At 41.2% G+C, this 17,825-nt stretch overlaps 1 protein-coding gene across 1 annotated transcript in view; it reads right to left on the bottom strand.

Moving 5' to 3' along the window:
- uba2 (ubiquitin-like modifier activating enzyme 2) overlaps positions 1–17,399 on the bottom strand; it is a 33,620-nt gene extending 16,221 nt beyond the window's left edge. Inside the window, exons 1-9 of the mRNA XM_034685485.1 lie at positions 17,143–17,399; positions 7,324–7,407; positions 7,092–7,162; positions 5,832–5,896; positions 4,548–4,648; positions 4,306–4,427; positions 4,144–4,211; positions 2,616–2,737; positions 2,425–2,524 (exon numbers count right to left, since the gene is read on the bottom strand). Of these exons, the coding sequence (XP_034541376.1) occupies positions 2,425–2,524; positions 2,616–2,737; positions 4,144–4,211; positions 4,306–4,427; positions 4,548–4,648; positions 5,832–5,896; positions 7,092–7,162; positions 7,324–7,407; positions 17,143–17,283 (874 nt within the window). The 5' untranslated portion in view covers positions 17,284–17,399. The remainder of the gene's footprint in view (positions 1–2,424; positions 2,525–2,615; positions 2,738–4,143; positions 4,212–4,305; positions 4,428–4,547; positions 4,649–5,831; positions 5,897–7,091; positions 7,163–7,323; positions 7,408–17,142) is intronic.
- Between the last annotated feature and the right edge of the window lie 426 nt (positions 17,400–17,825).

The raw sequence follows: 17,825 nt of genomic DNA, 5'->3' as shown, positions 1-17,825 counted from the left end.
TTTAGCATACTGCAGATTTTGCTCTTGTTCACATACTACTTACTACATACTGAATTTTGGACATATCAGTACGTACTGCTAGTATAGTAGGCGATTTCGGAAACAGCCAGTGCCTCTTCTGTTGTGTACCTTCGTGTTGTTATTTTTTTATTTTGAGTTCAAATAACGTGCAAATCTGTTTGATTTTGCTGTCGGGTTTTGTATAGGGATTCTCCGTCTTGTTTTCCGCTCTTTACATTCAAATTTCCCCCAAAAAACACGTTTATTGGTGGAGTAGAAGGTTGTCATGGCGAAACACATCCTGGACATTTACATTTTGAACCAATCGATACACAGGGGTGGGACTAAGAATCTACACCCATTGCCAATTGGCTCAGAGGAAGAAACTACGTAGGTTTCCCTGACGAATCAATGCTGCAAAATGTGATGGCGTCATCACGGTCACCACGCAGCCGCTGAATATGCAAATGAGACAAATGTGGTATCGATGGAAAGCTGAGAATGCACGCTGTAACTGAGTTTTTAAAGCTTGTTGATAGGATCAGCGGTTCAAAAGTTATTAAACATTTAGGAAGAAGAGCTATTTGTGGCCGCCGGCGGCCGTCTCGGTCTTTGAGGGTTAAAGCTGATTCACATCCAAACATGCTTTAAACTTACAACACCTCACTGATCGCTGAGTGTAATATGAGACCACGTGATGTTTGTTCCACGTGACGGAGAATTGATAACAAAAATGCGTGTTTCGAGTAATTTCTTAACAATCAATTAATCGATAATCGATTAATTGTGGTCATCCCTACTGTGGTCAATGTAACAACTGACAATTGTGGCCGAAAATACAATTTGCAGATCTTCTAATGCACTTAGCTGTCTCCCTTTATCTCTGTTAGACTGCAGTAGATTTCACACACTAATAGACTCCACGATCAAACGTCCTGTTTTCATTTCATGTCTGTATTTATGTCCATATTCACACTCACTCTCTCCATCTGTCGGGTTCTTCCTTTCTCTGGCACAATCCAAGTGTAATAAAGAATATGTTTACTTAGATATTCAATAAATATTTAGCACCTCGCATCCTCGGTTACAGTGTGTTTTTAAAACACTTCAACATGCACATGTCTTAGTCAGAGTTCATAATAACAGACTACAGTCAGGCCACGTCAACAACTGAACTCAACACCTGGTAATGTCATCTAAACAGCTACATGTCGATCACCGATTAACTCCTTAAATGTTTCCAGCAGCAGCAGCAGGCTATAATGTTAAACTCCTGGTTATTCATAGTTCTGTAAAATGAAGGTACAGCTCAGCTCTTTCATGAGCATCATCAGACGAACATGAATGATGACACTTTCAATCTTTGAGAACGGGAAATATGACATTCATCCAGGATGTACCAGACATATCACCAGATAAAAGACAGTTTCATGATGAATCAGTGCTTATGTGCTTAATGAATGCATAATAATCAGGTTAGTGAAACAGTGATTATGAATCTGACTTTAATTGTACCACTAAAACCTCTGACTGTTACACCCCTTGACTCCATCAGTCCAGAGCAGCCCAGCAGACTGACTGAAGGTCTCTAAAAGTAGTATGGGAGGTAGAACCTCCAGTTATCAGGCCCCTCTCCTTTGGAATCATCTACCAGTCAGGGTCCGGGAGGCAGACACCCTCTCTACTTTTAAGAGTAGGCTTCAAACTTTCCTTTTTGATAAAGCTTATAGTTAGAGCTGGATCAGGCTTGGACCAGCTCTAAGTTATGCTGCTATAGGCTTAGACTGCCGGGGGAACTGACACACTGACACACTGGGATCCTATTTCACCCCCTTCCCATCATCACTTACTTTAACTCTCCCTGTCCCATTAAAGTTACTAACCATAGACCTTTCTGGAGTCCCTGAGCTCCCTTGTCTCGTAGGTTCCTCTGAGCTGCCGTAGACGTCCTCCTGCTGTGGACGTTCCAGACTCCAGCTGATACGGACGTGCTGGACTCAAGCGGCAACAGCTACTACTACTCGTCTCATCACTATCACCGCTCCCTCTCTCTCTTGTTCTCCTCTATCCCTCTTTCCAGACCCAACTCAGTCAAGGCAGATGGCTGTCTAACATGAGTCTGGTTCTGCTCGAGGTTTCTGCCTGTTAAAGGAAGCTTTTCTGTAACTAGCTAAATACTGCGAGGTGCAATGCTCATGGTGGATTAAGGTGGGGTCAGACTGAGTCTTATCCTGTCTTGGTGTTGGGTCTCTGTTCATAATTTGACATAGAGTGGTCTAGACCTGCTCTGTTTGTAAAAGAGTCTTGAGATAATGTTTGTTGTGATTTGGCGCTGTACAAATAAAGATTGATTGAGATTGATTGAAGGTGACGTACACAGGCCGAGTCTGACTAAAGCTAAAGGTGACATTTAAACCAACATACCAGAGTTCTTTAGCTTCTGCCAGTCCAGAGGAGTAGGAGCTTTCCTCTTCTTCCACAGTTTATCCATCGTCAGCAAGTACGAGATGTCATCTTTGAACAGCTGGGAATAAACCAGAGGGGTTGAATAATCAGACAGAAACTTACTGTGCACTGTGCTGTGTCTGATTCTGTGTGACGTGTACTCATTATACCTTGTTGAAGAGTTTGACCGGGTCGTATCCTGTGGAGCGAGCCCACTCCTTGGTGGAGACTCGTTTGATGTCTCCGTCCTTCTCTGAGGCGGTGGCGCGAGCGGCTGTATCTTCAGGATTCCCTGTTTACAGAATACAAGTTTCACAGTTCAGCTTCTGAAGACCTAACTCTGCAAACATCCAATCTGTGGTGTTAACGCACAGAGACAACACCACTCAGCCATAAAACAACACAGAAATTCAGCATAGTTAGTCATTAATAACCTTACTACTCTGGTACGGATATTTAATCGTTATGTGGCAAATAGACCTCTGACATTTTCTCACCAAACTCTGCTCATATTTGGTGCTTGAAGGGGGCTCTGCATTATTATTAATCCTTTATGTTTAATAATACTTTTTAGAATAATATTTTATTTAAAATGTAATTTGAAAAAAGAAATCAGAGCAGCCTGAACTGTCGATGCTGCACTTTAGACAGAGTGTAAGGTCTCCAATGTCCTAATAAAATACACGTTTTATGTGTTTACCACCATACCTAAAATCTACTGAACCAAACTTGTGTGTAGTTACACCACTACAGCCCTTTAATAGCTGTCCCCCAATATCATGTCACCCTAGGGAACAGCCATAGATTTTAAGATGATTTTATTGGTTTTTAAATCTCTTAATGGTCTTGCTCCTTCTTATTTATCAGATTTACTTTTATCATATGAGCCAGTGAGAGCCCTCAGGTCTTCAGGTAGTGGACTTTTAATGGTACCAAAAGCTAGAACAAAGACTCACAGTGAGGCAGCTTTTTATCATCATGACCCTCAGGTCTGTGGAACACCCTACCTGAAGATCTGAGGGCTGCACAGAGCATCAACATTTTTAAAAGAAAACTCAAGACTGACCTTTTTAGTGTCTCTTTAACTGAGTTTCATTCTTAGAACAGTTTTATTTATTTATTTATTATCTAGTTCAAATTTTAGTCATTTTTTATTTATCTTATCTTATTTATTTATTTTAAGTGTAGCATTTTATTTTTCATTTAATGGTTTAATATTTTAGTGTTTTATTATCTTAGAAATGTATTTTATTTTGGTGAGTTCAATTTCCTGTGTTGAGTTTTAACATCTTATGTTTCCTCCAGTGTTTCCTCATTAAGATATCATGAGAGTGTTTCTTCAGTTCATTCAGAAACTTCTTTTTTTATTTTTTATTTATTTTATTTATTATTGTTATTATTATTATTATTATTATTATTATTATTATTATTATTATTATTATTATTATTATTATTGTTGTTGCATAAATTGTGTTCTTAACCTTAGGATTGTTGGGTGGGTTTGGGGTCGGGCTGGGGTTGGGATTAGGTTTGGGGGGTCCTTATATTTATATTTTTAAATATATCTTTCTTTTAATTTATTCTATTTTTAGTCGTTTCATGTACAGCACTTTGTGTTACAATGTCATTGTATAAAAGCGCTTTATAAATTAAGTCTGATTGATTGATATGAGTTCTGAACTGAGTTCTCCAACTCACAAGAAGCCTCGGGGTCTGCAGTATCTGGGGACACCTCTTGATCTGCATCCTCTTCTCCAAACAGCTGACTGTGGAGGAAAGAAAGAAAGGCAGGAGGACCGTTAAAGATCAGTCCAACTATGGTACATAAATCAGATGAACTTGGATGAGACTAAGCCTCACTTGAAGAGATACTTGGCCCAGACAATGCAGTGGATGGGCTCTGATGGAGTGTTTCTAATGGTGCACCCTGGGAAGGTCTTCTGCGTGGGCTTCGGTTGGCACTCGTAACACTCGGTCATTCCCTGGAAAAGAAGAGACACAAACAAATTAATATGACACGCTGGGATAGTAGATCACTTATAACTGTCAGGAGGGTGAATGCAGTTAGTATTTAAACCAAATAAAGGAGAGGCATACTGTACCTTCTTGATGACGGTGACTTGTCCCAGATATCCAGCAGTGCCGCTCTCTATCAGAGGAATGTCTGCTGCCAAACACATCCTGTTCACGTGGTTACGAGCCGCTACGGAGAGACGAGGATTCGTTTAAACAACTATCACATTAATAAACTCAGATCTGTTGGTTCTGCTGTCAGTATTAAATCAACTCTGTTACTATCTTGTATTTTAGTAATCGAGTATCCTATCCATTATTCTAGTGATTAATCAGATAAGAAATGGTGGGAGGTAGAACCTTCAGTTATCAGGCCCCTCTCCTTTAGAATCATCTACCAGTCAGGGTCCGGGAGGCAGACACCCTCTCTACTTTTAAGAGTAGACTTAAAACTTTCCTTTTTGATAAAGCTTATAGTTAGAGCTGGATCAGGCTTGGACCAGCTCTTAGTTATGCTGCTTAGACTGCTGGGGGAACTGACACACTGGGATCCTGTCTTCCCTCTCTCTCCTCTCTCTGCCTGTCTCTTACTTTAACTCTTCCTGTCCCATTAAAGTTACTAACCATAGACCTTTCTGGAGTCCCTGAGCTCCCTTGTCTCGTAGGTTCCTCTGGATCTCTGCTGCTGTGGACGTGCCAGACTCCAGCTGCTAAAACCGTCCCCCCACTATCATCTCTCTCTCTCTCTTCATCTCCCTCTATCCCTCTCTCCAACACGGTCTCAGCAGATGTGTGTCTAACATGAGTCTGGTCCTGCTGGAGGTTTCTGCCTGTTAAAGGAAGTTTGTCCTTGCCACTGTAACTTGCTAAATGCTGCAAAGTGCTCTGCTCATGGTGGATTATGATGAGATCAGACTGAGTCCTGTCTGTAGGAATCATTTGCTTTTAAGAGGCTTTTTTTTTTTTTTTTAATAAGTGAGGTACTTGAGTTATTTGATGAATGGTTTCAACCCTCCAACAAGCTCTGCATTGGACTCTTTTGTATTTTAGTATCCTAGTGCTACTTTGAGGTAACTAGATTACATACACAGATTTATGATTTAGTACTTAGTCAGTGGATTGTTTGGTCATAAATATTGCTAAACAAGCATTCAAACAGATCTTTATGGTACCCATCAGACAATCAGGTCTGACAGGCAATGCACAATCAGCCACAGTAACTCACTAAAGGCTTCTCTCCCAGGAACTATTTGTAACATCATTAACGATGCAGCACTGTGATGGATAAAAGATATTGCAGAGGCTATATCACACATCATGTACCAAAAAAAGAGTTACACTTGTGAAAGGCCAACATCAACTGATCATATTACCTCTGTTATCCAGAGCGTTCATCACCAGAACAAACTTCCTGAAGAACTCCACGTTGTAGTCAGGGCTGTTGAGGGGAAGCAAAACAAAGAGGACAACCATCAAGACCAAGTATATACTCTAGGCGTTTTTCAATCGCAGGAACTTTACCCCTGAACTCCGTGCGTTTCGACCGGTGGATCTAGTGTCTAAATTTAGTTCAGGTGTAGATAATCTCCCCCCTGAAAAGCCCCTGCTAGGGGGGTAGTACTTTTCAAAGGTCCCGGGGCTTTCGGGGGGCAGGGCCTGCAATGCTGAATGTTTCTGATTGGTAGATTAACCTCAGTGTTTTTATTCCACCTGCCGTCCACAATAACATCACACACATCTGTGATTCACTTGATTTCTCTTTCTTTCATTAGTTTTGATTTGTTCTATCTTTTTTGTATGTGTGTGTACTTTTCAAAAGAAGAAGCTGTGATTCTCTTGATTTAGCAGCTTGTAACAGTAGTCTTCTCTCAGCCCACCGTGAATGCGTCTCTCCCGGTGTTACGGTTTTAAGAGTGACCCTGTAAACTGGAGACCTTCAGCTGAACGTGTCAGTGTTTGTGGAGTTTACACAGCTGTTGAAACACAGAGGGAGTTCCTGGGAATGCAAACTAGTTTCGTTTTTATTAAGATTTCAAAATATCCTCATCAGATATTTAATGATGGTCTAAAGACGTTTATGAGGGATGCATCCGGCTGAAAGTCTCCAGTTAACAGGGTCACTGTTTAAACCAAAACACCGGCCGATCTCTGCCACGGCTTTTTGAGTTCAAAAGGATTTTAAAGCCGTGTTGAAACGTCTTTGCTACTCGCGCTTATCTCCTCTCACGTGTTGATTCAGTGAATCCATCTGTGATGAAATATAGCACCATCTAAAACAGACCAGCTGAGTCTCTTCATGCTAACAGGCTAACTGGTGTGTTGCTCATAATGATACCTGCCTGTCCGTCTGCTTCTATGGTGTCATCTGTGATGAATGGCATTCCTCTTTGTTTTACTGCCCTCTACTGGTCTGGTGGTGTAGTGCATTTACTTTTTTCTTCTCCATACTTCACTGGCCTGATTTACACAATCTACCCAGGACTTTAGCCCGCGGTCGAAACGCAGACAACAATGGGGGCACAGGAACCTTTTAGTTCAGGGGAAAGTAGTTCTGGGAGCTAAAAGACCCCGGAACCCTTGGTCGAAATGCACCCTCTGTGATATTCAAGAACACACAGGAAACAGAGACTTACTTCATGATGCTGTCATGGTATGCAACAATATTTGCAGATGGGCAAAACCGCAAGGCACTCTCCTTGGCCACCTTAAAGTCAACAAGAACAAATTTAGAGTTACACAAACATGTACAGGAAGCTGTGAGGAACATTTTCAGTGTGTTGTTTTAGAAAGCAGCAAAGATTCAGTGTAAACAAGGCTTCAAAACATCAGTACCACCAGTGACAGAGGTTAATGATGTTTACTCACCTGTGCTTTAGACTTGCCGACATGCTTCTTCTGGAAGAGGAACTGACGGTTCAGATTGCTGACATCAATCGTGTCCAAGTCAATCTGTGAAATCAAAACAACCATGAGTGATGTGTATCATATCACAGACTGACCTCAGAACAACACCAGCACAGAACAACTTTACAACTAATGCACTAAGGTTTTACAATGAGCAGCTCAGAGGACGTTTACAAGTTTGTTTCTTGAACCAGAGGACTTTTAAAGGAACCTTATACTCCGGTTATTTTCATTACACACTTATTTCCTCCACCACACTTGGCCTGGTACTTTTAGTCCTCTGGAGGAAGTAATATATTCTAAACAGGGACATTTAAAATGGTACCTTCTCAAACAAACATGCAGATGACACACAACTGCACTTCCCCAATAATAGTGCACATTTCTGCTTCACACAGACCTGGTGGTAACTGCTTACTCTAATGGAAGCCTGGACGGACAAGTACGACTCTAATCTGAGTTACTGTTTCAGCATCTTCCTGGTAATCCTAAACTTCCTGAAATAATCCCACAGCTTCTTTCTTGCTCCAATGACTTTCATCTGTCCAATATTTTTAGCATCTCCAAAACTCCGCCTCATGTTAAACCTTAGGCGGGGTCATTTCCCAGCATCCTTCAGGGACCCCTTTGAGGTCAATGAGTCTGTGAGGGATCCAGGGACAATCACAAACACACACAGCCCCTAACATCTGAAAGTACTGACAGACTGCACACTTCCCATTCATCCACAGCCCTGCCATTAACCTAGGGGAGTCACTTAATTAGAATTTGGGACTTCCAGTTTGGATGAGCATGTGAAGTCAGCGTCATCTCCATCTCTTGCAGCTAAACTCTGAATACTTTTTTACTCACTACATCAACTGAATGAGAGCAGATTTTTCAGAATCAGAACCCTGAAGACTCTGAAGGTAAAATGTTGAAATCAACAAAACGGCCAAAAAAGACTGAGGCAGACGTCCCCTCGTTAGCCAACATAGCTAGATTGCTAGAGGAGCATAGAACAAGCATAGCAGCTGACTGCAAAACAACCTTTGCTGCTTTGGAGCTAAGAGATTTGATAAAACGCAGGCAACAGTGATGGAACACGGTCAACGCACGGCTGGGCTTGTTGGAATCTAATGCCGACCTGCAGGACCAGCGAGAGAGGTGCAGCACTAGACGAAAGCAACACTTATTTTGAGTTTGGGAGTCTTTGCAACAAAAGCAGCCCCCAACAAGGTGTGTTTTTACATAACGAGGAGAAAAGCTGTGCAAAACGTGCTGTCCACTTGGTATCACAGCACGTTTTGCACAGCCACATGCAGTGATAGTTGGCAAATTTCAAAATAAAACACCATGCTTGCACTTGTTAATAGTATATTAGATGTTTATGATGTTAATTAAAGAAAAAAACACATTTAAAAGGAAAACAGGAGTTATATACAAACTTGCTGCAGCTTTTATCAAATCTGAGGTCAGCGCTTTCCCTAAATCCAAAATTAAACTGTCAGAAAAAAATGCCACTTGGGCTTAAATCAACATGTACAGAGGCTTTAGTCCTTATTGCAGAGGTCGCTGGTTCAATTCCCTTTCTCGACCTTTTGCTGCATGTCTTCCCCCACTCTCCACTCCCCACATTTCCTCTCTCTCTTCAGCTGTCCTATCCAATAAAGGCAAAAAGACACCAAAAACATAAAACTTTAAAATCTATATTGGCACAAAATCTACTTTAAAGGTGACATATCATGCAAAATTGACTTTTTAATGGTTCTTTACCTGAAATATGTTTCCCTGGCATGTCTACAAACCCCCCGAGAATGAAAAAAATCCATTCTGCCCCTGTTCTGATTTCTCCACCTTTCTGTAAATGTGTGTGAAACGAGCCGTTTCAGACTTCAGTGTTTTTGTTACGTAACAACAATATCCGGTCTGTCACGGAGTCAGAGCTCGGAGCTTGTTCAGCCCATAGACTGTATAAAATAATAATGAATCCCTCCTCCGTTTTTCATTACCTGCACAAATGTGTGCTAACAAGGAGCTTAGGAGGGAGGCATGCTAGTTGTAGGCTGTCTTAATAAACACAAAGGTCGGTTTTACTCCCCACGTCTGCAGATTTGAAGATCTAGTGGATGATTTTTATTTATCATGGATAAGTGCTAGCGCTAATTAGCATAGGCACATAGCTATATGTTCATAGCTGTAGCTGTAGCTGTGTACCAAGACACACGTCGACATACTGACAAATAAAACAACAAGAAACACTAAATCTGTGACCAATCCTTCAGAAAGGTCCTGCTGCCTTTCTGGCAGAGGTCGGTTTTACTCCCCACGTCTGCAGATTTGAAGATCTAGTGGATGATTTTTATTTATCATGGATAAGTGCTAGCGCTAGTTAGCATAGCCACATAGCTACATGTTCGTAGCTGTGTACCAAGACACACGTCTACATACTGATAAATAAAACAACAAGAAACACTAAATCTATGACCAATCCTTCAGAAAGGTCCTGCTACAGGTGCCTCTCCATCAGGATCAGATTCAGAGGGTTGAAGTAACGCGATCTCTGAGCAGCCGTGTATTTTCAGCCAACATGTAAACATTAGATCAACGTGCTGGAGAGCCGAGACACATCCACTTCCTGAGGGGGCGTGGTCAGAGAGAAAACAGAGTGTTCTGAGGAGGACTGAAGAAGAGGACTTTTCAGGCAGACCAAAATCTGATTTCAAAGTGTTTTTTTGAGCATAAACTTTAAAGACATGTTTTGGGGACCTCTTAGACCAATATATATTGATGAAAAAAGCGTGATATGTCCCCTTTAAACAAACTCCATAACTTCTCCATTCCCATCGACAACTCGTCCCTCTCTCCCTCCCCTCAGGTTAAGAGTCTGGGTGTCATCGTCGACAGCACCCTCTCCTTCACCTCCCATATCAACCAAATCACCCGGTCCGCCTACTTTCACCTCCGCAATATTAACCGTCTCCGTCCTTCACTCACTCCCCACTCCACTGCCATTCTTGTTCACAGCCTCGTCACCTCCCGTTTGGACTACTGCAACTCCCTTCTGTTTGGTCTCCCACACAAAACCCTCCCTAAACTTCAACTGGTTCAAAACTCAGCCGCCCGTATCATCACACGCACCGCCTCCATCCAAATACATCACACCCATCCTGCAGCAGCTCCACTGGCTCCCCGTCACAATCAATCAATCAATCAATCAAGCTTTATTTATAAAGCACCTTTCATACAAATAAAATGCAACCCAAAGTGCTTTACAGCGACTGAAAACAAGAAAGAAGCAGAAATGAAACAATGGCAAGACATATTAGTGGAAGATAATAATAATGATAATAATAAAACTAATAAAAATACAAATTAAAAATAAGAACATAAAAATAAAATAAAATAGAGACCAATGCACACCAAAATAAAATATGTGTAATCAAAATAAGTTAAAGAAATTAAGAAATAATTAAGAAATAAAAATAGTTAAAATAAATAGATTTAAAAGGTAAGGATAAGAGTTGAAAAATAAAACTAAGGCTGAAAAATATCAATAAAACTGAGTAGATAAATAAAATTAAATAAATGAATGAATAAATACATAAAAATAGAATAAGATAACAGTTAAAATTACTAAAATAATAAAGCAACATTTAAATCAATATTATAGTAAAAGGTAGGTAATAAAATTGTTAAACCCTACATAAAAGCCAGACTGAATAAATATGTTTTTAGTTTAAGTTTAAAAGTCTCAATATCTCCATCAGCTCCTCTCAGATCCTCCGGCAGGCTGTTCCATAGTTTGGGAGCGTAGTGGCTGAAAGCAGCGTCACCAAATGTTTTAGTTCTGCTCTTAGGAACAGCTAAAAGAGAGGAGCTGGAGGATCTGAGAGACCTACCTGGTTTATATACTAAAAGCATCTCTGAGATGTAGTCTGGTGCAAGGCCATGCAGCGCCTTAAAAACTAGTAAAATAATTTTAAAATCAATACGAAAAGAAACAAGCAGTCAGTGTAAAGATTTTAAAATAGGCGTAATGTGAGCTCTCCTTCTGGTCCTCGTTAAAACTCTTGCTGCTGCATTTTGTATTAACTGCAGTTTGTTAATTGTGTTCTTTGGAAGACCAGAAAGGAGGGCATTGCAGTAGTCCAGCCTGCTGGTTATAAAAGCGTGCATTAGTCTCTCTGTGTTGCTCAGAGAGAGAAACGGCCTCACTCTAGAAATGTTCTTTAAATGATAAAAGGCTGTTTTGGTGATAAAACGAACATGTGGTTTAAAATTAAAATCAGAATCAAATAAAACACCAAGGTTTCTTGCTTCTTGGCTTGGATTAAGTACATGAACACAGACCAGATCAACTACAAAATACTTCTCCTCACCTTCAAATCCATACACAACCTCGCCCCTCCATATCTCTCTGACCTCCTCCATACTGCCACACCCGTCCACACCCTCAGATCCTCCTCCTCCATCCACCTCACTGTCCCCCCTGCTCGCCTTGTTACCATGGGGAGCAGAGTCTTCAGCTGCTCTGCTCCCCAGCTCTGGAACTCTCTCCCACCTGACCTCCATAACACTGACTCACTCCTACATTTTTAAATCCAAACTCAAAACCCATCTGTTTAAACTGGATTACTCCATCTGACCACAACTCCTCTGTCCATTCACTTCAAACTTTTTAAATTGTGTTTTATTTACTGTTTGTTATTTAAACTCTGTTTGTTTTAATGCATCATTATTATTATTATTATTATTATTATTTTTATACATCAACCCAGTCATTGAAGTAAATACAATACAAAAACACTGAAATCACTACAGTAATTATTGACATCCTACAATGCAAGTATGAGTGGGCGGTTTCAAAGAAGACTTCAAGATTTAAATTGTAAAATGTAGCACAACAACCAGAAATAACAGTTTCAAGATGTTCCAATTGGTGATTAAATGTCAGAGGTGCAGTCATAACTTGACGAGTAAGTATTCCTACCAAAACAGTCATGTGATTGAAAATACCTGCGCTGAGTTTTAACGCATTTTCATGTAGCTGCCTCGACTTCTCCTCCTCCTCTGCTGTCTGCATGTCGGAGCTTTGCAGGGTCAGGCTCACAAACCTGAAACCAGGTTTATCTGGGTTAAGACTTCACGTCTGGGTTCTAACTAAAGGGCCGTTTTAGTTTTGCTTTCTATTAACCCACAACAAGCTTGATACATATTTTCCCAGAGATGACGAAATCTGTGCTCAACTATTGGATGCCTTTACCGATTGATCTGCACGCTCCTCACTGACACGCACGTGTAACCTGTTCACAGCACAGAGCTGATCACAGGTTTGAAAAGAATGAAAGTTAAATATGAATCAACAGTGGGTCTGTTTTGAGGGGGTTTTGGTGAGAAAGTCACTGCAATGAAATCAAGGTTTATGATATGGCACCATCTTATGGAATGTTTACAATGCCAAATGAAATTAGAATCAATATTTCAGAATAAGTCTCACCAATAGAGTATATGTATATATTATGTGTAAGTTTAAACTATTCTGATCCAAACCTAACTGCTACCAGTGATTGTTTCCTTGATAAAAACGAGTTCCCCTGGTTGACTTCTAAAAAATAAATAAATATAACACTGAGCCAAAGAGTCTTTTGAACGGCTCTTTGAAAGGAACGGCTCCTCAAGATCCGGTTCCCTTCAAAGAGCCATTAACCCCATCTCTAATGTCTTAATGGCTGCTGTGCATCATGATAATCCTTGTTTTTAATGTAACCACACACAGAGGAGTTTCAGTTAGCATTTAGCTAGCTGGCTAAGACTTGATACAGCGAACCAAGCGGTGATAATGGCGCCAAACGAGCTCCCCGCAGTGTTCGTTTCTCTCCCTCTGCATATTCCCATTTTGCAAAACGAGTGAAGTACGCAATGTTATCCTTCTGCACATTGTTAAAACCACAAGTGAGATATTATTAACTTTTTGAATTAAGATGAAATGAATGGCACACCCCTGACTGCAGCTTTCTGATTCCCTGCTCCAGCATGCTGAGATAATGAAGTGGGGATAAACATTGATACAGCAATATATCATCATCCTAACTTTGTGATACAATTACAGATATGCCAGGCTAAATATTGATACTTTAACTGAATAAACACAGCACTCTAAATAGATCTCACTGTCAGTGTGCCTCACTGCATCACTACTTCATGACTCACAGAGGACCTAACGACATGAATGAGAGGAACAGCTGTTAGTACACCAACGAAGAAGCTGACAGCTGTGTCATACCAGAAGAAGACAGCGGGATGTCAGACAGCGGTGAAGACGGCTAATAAATGCACCTGTCACTTTAAAAACCACCAAACTGAAAGAGAGAACAGCTTCTCCAGCTCCTTAGACGAGAGGAACGGTGAAGGATGCTCTCCAGGCTGCAGAGTTTCACTCACCCTGACCCTGCGGTGGGTGGACTTCAAGTGCAACTGAGTCCTACGTGATCATAACTGCCTTTCTTATAAACAATTAGTGGGAAATGTACTCCTACAGGATACATACCAACATGAAACACAAGACTTTCACCTGTGCTCATAAGACCGTCAGCTTCCAGTCCTCCCTAGCCTTCAGTAAAACTTCTGAGACACCTAGGCATAGTTATTGACATCACAGCGAATACGTTTGTACTGAGAACTAAATAGTCCCGTTTCCCCAACACTAAAATGTGTCATTTATTTCTAAATATGCCTCTTTTGAGTAGTTATATAAATTGAATCATAAAAAAACCCCACGTCGTTCCCTCATCACAGTTAAACCAAACATACCAGACACAACTCGGTGGAGGCATGATGTCCGTCTAACATGAGTCTGGTTCTGCTCGAGGTTTCTGCCTGTTAAAGGAAGTTTGTCCTCTCCACTGTAACTAGCTAAATACTGTGAGGTGCAATGCTCATGGTGGATTAAAGTGGGGTCAGACTGAGTCTTATCCTGTCTTGGTGTTGGGTCTCTGTTCATAATTTGACATAGAGTGGTCTAGACCTGCTCTGTTTGTAAAAGAGTCTTGAGATAACGTTTGTTGTGATTTGGCGCTGTACAAATAAAGATTGATTGATTGACATTGAGTAAATACATTTATCCTGCACTGTCGTCTTCTTAGGGGTGTTCTGTATTCTTTGGTATATGAGATATTGTGCTGCATCATGTCTGTCTGCAGCTTTTTTCTCCAGATTATGTTAAAATCATCCGTTCAAATGATATTGTGATTTATTTTTTTAAACAATAAGTCTCATGGGAAGCTGTTTGATCAAAATTAAGTACAAAATTACAAATAAGCTGAAACATCAGAGCCTTATTGTTGTTCTCCTGTCATTTACTGGACTTCTCCACTAACAGAAGCTGTTTCCGAAACTGCCTACTATCCTAGCAGTACGTACTGATGTGGTCTAAATTCAGTAAGTAGTATGTGAACAAGAGCAAAATCTGCAGTGTGCCAAAACTACCCGGATGTCTACTGATTCAGGAAAATTTCACAGAATGCATCAGACCAGTCTGCCTCGTGCACTGTTTCCCATAATGCACAGCGCTCGTTCCTCTTTTTCTTTTTCCTTCTTTTTTTGACGGGAGGAAATCTGTTTTTGGGTGCTGTGAAAGTTATTGAATTCCATATAAACCACTTCCTAACTTTTTAAATCATAAGTGGATGCTAAAGAAGCAGTTTCTCTAACGGCTTCGCACTTCCAAAACCTGAAATCTAGTGAAGTCTGGCCCAGCGTACTGCAACACAGATCGAACAGAACAGTCATACTACATACTAAATTCAAACGCAGTACATAGTAGGCAATACCTACTACCTACTACATTAGTAGGTAGTATGTAGCAGGCCGTTTCGGAAACAGCCTGAGTTTATTATTAGCCTGAGGGATTACTCTTTAACGGTGTGTCTCCCTGCACATGAAGTAAAGTGTGATTAACTGTGTAGAGAACCGGACTCATGGAAAGTCAGTCTTACTGAATGAGTCCTCTATACAGAGCCTGATCGAGCTGTCGGTTAATCTGTAACGTGTAACATAAAACACACACCTACAGTAAATGTAGGGGTGCAACAATACATGTATCTGTATTGAACCGTTGGATACAGTGGTCACTGTTCGGTACGCCCTATGAACCGAACAATACTCAATTTTATATTCATTTGATCAACTTCTGACGAGGTGCTCTGTGCTGAAAGTTCAGAGGATCTGCGCTCGACTACTCCGGGCTGCATTGTCCAGCGCAGCTCCACTGAACTGCGCGCTCCTCCCACATTCATTCAGTCCAAGCTGGTCAGGTTTGTTTTAACTGTGCTTCATATGGAATATTTCGTCAGATGGTCTGCTGGGTTCATATGTTGCTCTGTGTGTGAGAGCGCGCCCGCACGAGAGGGAAGCACGAGTGTCCTCTTTGGTTGCAGAGCAGAGTTGTTCCGTGGTCCTGTAGTGATGCTAGACTGGGTGATGTGGTTTTAAAGTGCGTATATGCATTACTTGTGGTCTTACACTGCATGCTGTGGAAGACTTCAGCCTGATACCGGACAGTGTTTTCCCTGCCGGGTCCCGCCCCCCCTTGGAAGTCAAAGCAGAAGTGATTTAAGGTTACCGTTCTCATAGATCAGGTCTATACCTTGTTCTTTTATGTAACAGACTAAATATCCTTATTTATCTTATTGACATGACCAGATGTAAATTGTGTCTCTACATGGTCGCACGTTCATAATTCTTCTCTGCTCTCTGTATCGCGCACGCAACCCCCCCATGCACAGCAGAACATGTGTCACGTAGAGCTGCCCCTGATACATTTAATTTCAAAACTGTGCTTTTGAGCTGAAACAAATGTTGGTCATTTTCTGTATTGAAAACGTATCGAACCGAACCGTGAATTTTGTGTATCGTTGCACCCCTAAGTAACTGCTGTTAGCATCATATGTCTTGTAGAGATGTGACGATCATGAACGAGTCTGTCTTTTGAACGGCTCTTTTAAGTGAACTCGTTTATAATTTTTATATATATTTGTTTCTGTCTTGTTTAAATATTCTTGTGTGGAAAGTTTGACAGTAAAGTTGTTATCTAGCCTGCGTAGTTTTTATAGTGCCACAAAGTTTTTGACAGGAAATTCTAAATAGTGATCTCACTGTGGAAGCATGGGGATATGGCACCATCTTATGGAATGTTTACAATGCCAAATGAAATTAGAATCAATATTTCAGAATAAGTCTCACCAATAGAGTATATGTATATATTATGTGTAAGTTTAAATTATTCTGATCCAAATCTAACTGCTACCAGTGATTGTTTCCTTGATAAAAACGAGTTCCCCTGGTTGACTTCTAAAAAATAAATAAATATAACACTGAGCCAAAGAGCCAGTCTTTTGAACGGCTCTTTGAAAGGAACGGCTCCTCAAGATCCGGTTCCCTTCAAAGAGCCATTAACCCCATCTCTAATGTCTTAATGGCTGCTGTGCATCATGATAATCCTTGTTTTTAATGTAACCACACACAAGGGAGTTTCAGTTAGCATTTAGCTAGCTGGCTAAGACTTGATACAGCGAACCAAGCGGTGATAATGGCGCCAAACGAGCTCCCCGCAGTGTTCGTGTCTCTCCTTGTTCACAGCGCTCAGTGAACAATAAGAAGATGAAGCTCAACACTTTGTTCTAATACTCATGTGAAAGCCAGGTTTCAGGGCTGAGCCCCGCACATCCCCACACGCAGCCCAACACAAAGACCTGACAGTTAGCTCGTTCAGACAGACTAACAGAATGAACTGAGACGGACCACTTCGATGTTCTTGAAGCCGGTGAGGACCAGGTTCTTCAACAGCTCGCAGCCGATCCCGCCCGCGCCGACCACCAGCACCTTGCAGGTGGAAAGGGAGTCCGCCAGCTCCTTCCGAAGCGAACCCACCATTTGGACCATGATGAACGGCTGGAGACCTGGAGACAGAACCAAAGCCTGGAGGACAGGGGGCTGGCGGTTAGCTTCGTGTTGTACGGAGATGAAGTTCCGCCTACTTCCGGGTTAGTCCGCCTCAGGAGGAGAGCAGCCATACGTCACTTCCGTGTAGCCAAAACGAACCACGCCCACTTTTTTTCAAGTTAATAAAGACCTGTGCAAGTGCTTTTTGTTACATGAATCAATCAATCAGACTTTATTTATAACGCGCTTTTCATACATAGACATTGTAAGAAAGTGCTGTACATATAAAACTTCGAATGGAATAAATTAAGAAAAAGAAAGACCACAATTAATCGATTATCGATTAATTGATTGTTAAGAAATTACTCGAAACACGCATTTTTGTTATCAATTTTCCGTCACGTGGAACAAACATCATGTGGTCTCATATTACACTCATCTATCAGGGAGGTGTTTTAAGTTTAAAGCATGTTTGGATGTGATTCAGCTGTTAAAGGTGTTTCGCACAGCGGAGACGCTCAGCTGGTGGCTGCGGCTGTGCG

The sequence above is a fragment of the Notolabrus celidotus genome, chromosome 6 (assembly GCF_009762535.1).
Source record: "Notolabrus celidotus isolate fNotCel1 chromosome 6, fNotCel1.pri, whole genome shotgun sequence".
Lineage (NCBI taxonomy): Eukaryota > Metazoa > Chordata > Actinopteri > Labriformes > Labridae > Notolabrus > Notolabrus celidotus.
Note: the sequence above shows the minus strand (reverse complement) of the source record. Positions and strands in the feature narration are given on the sequence as shown.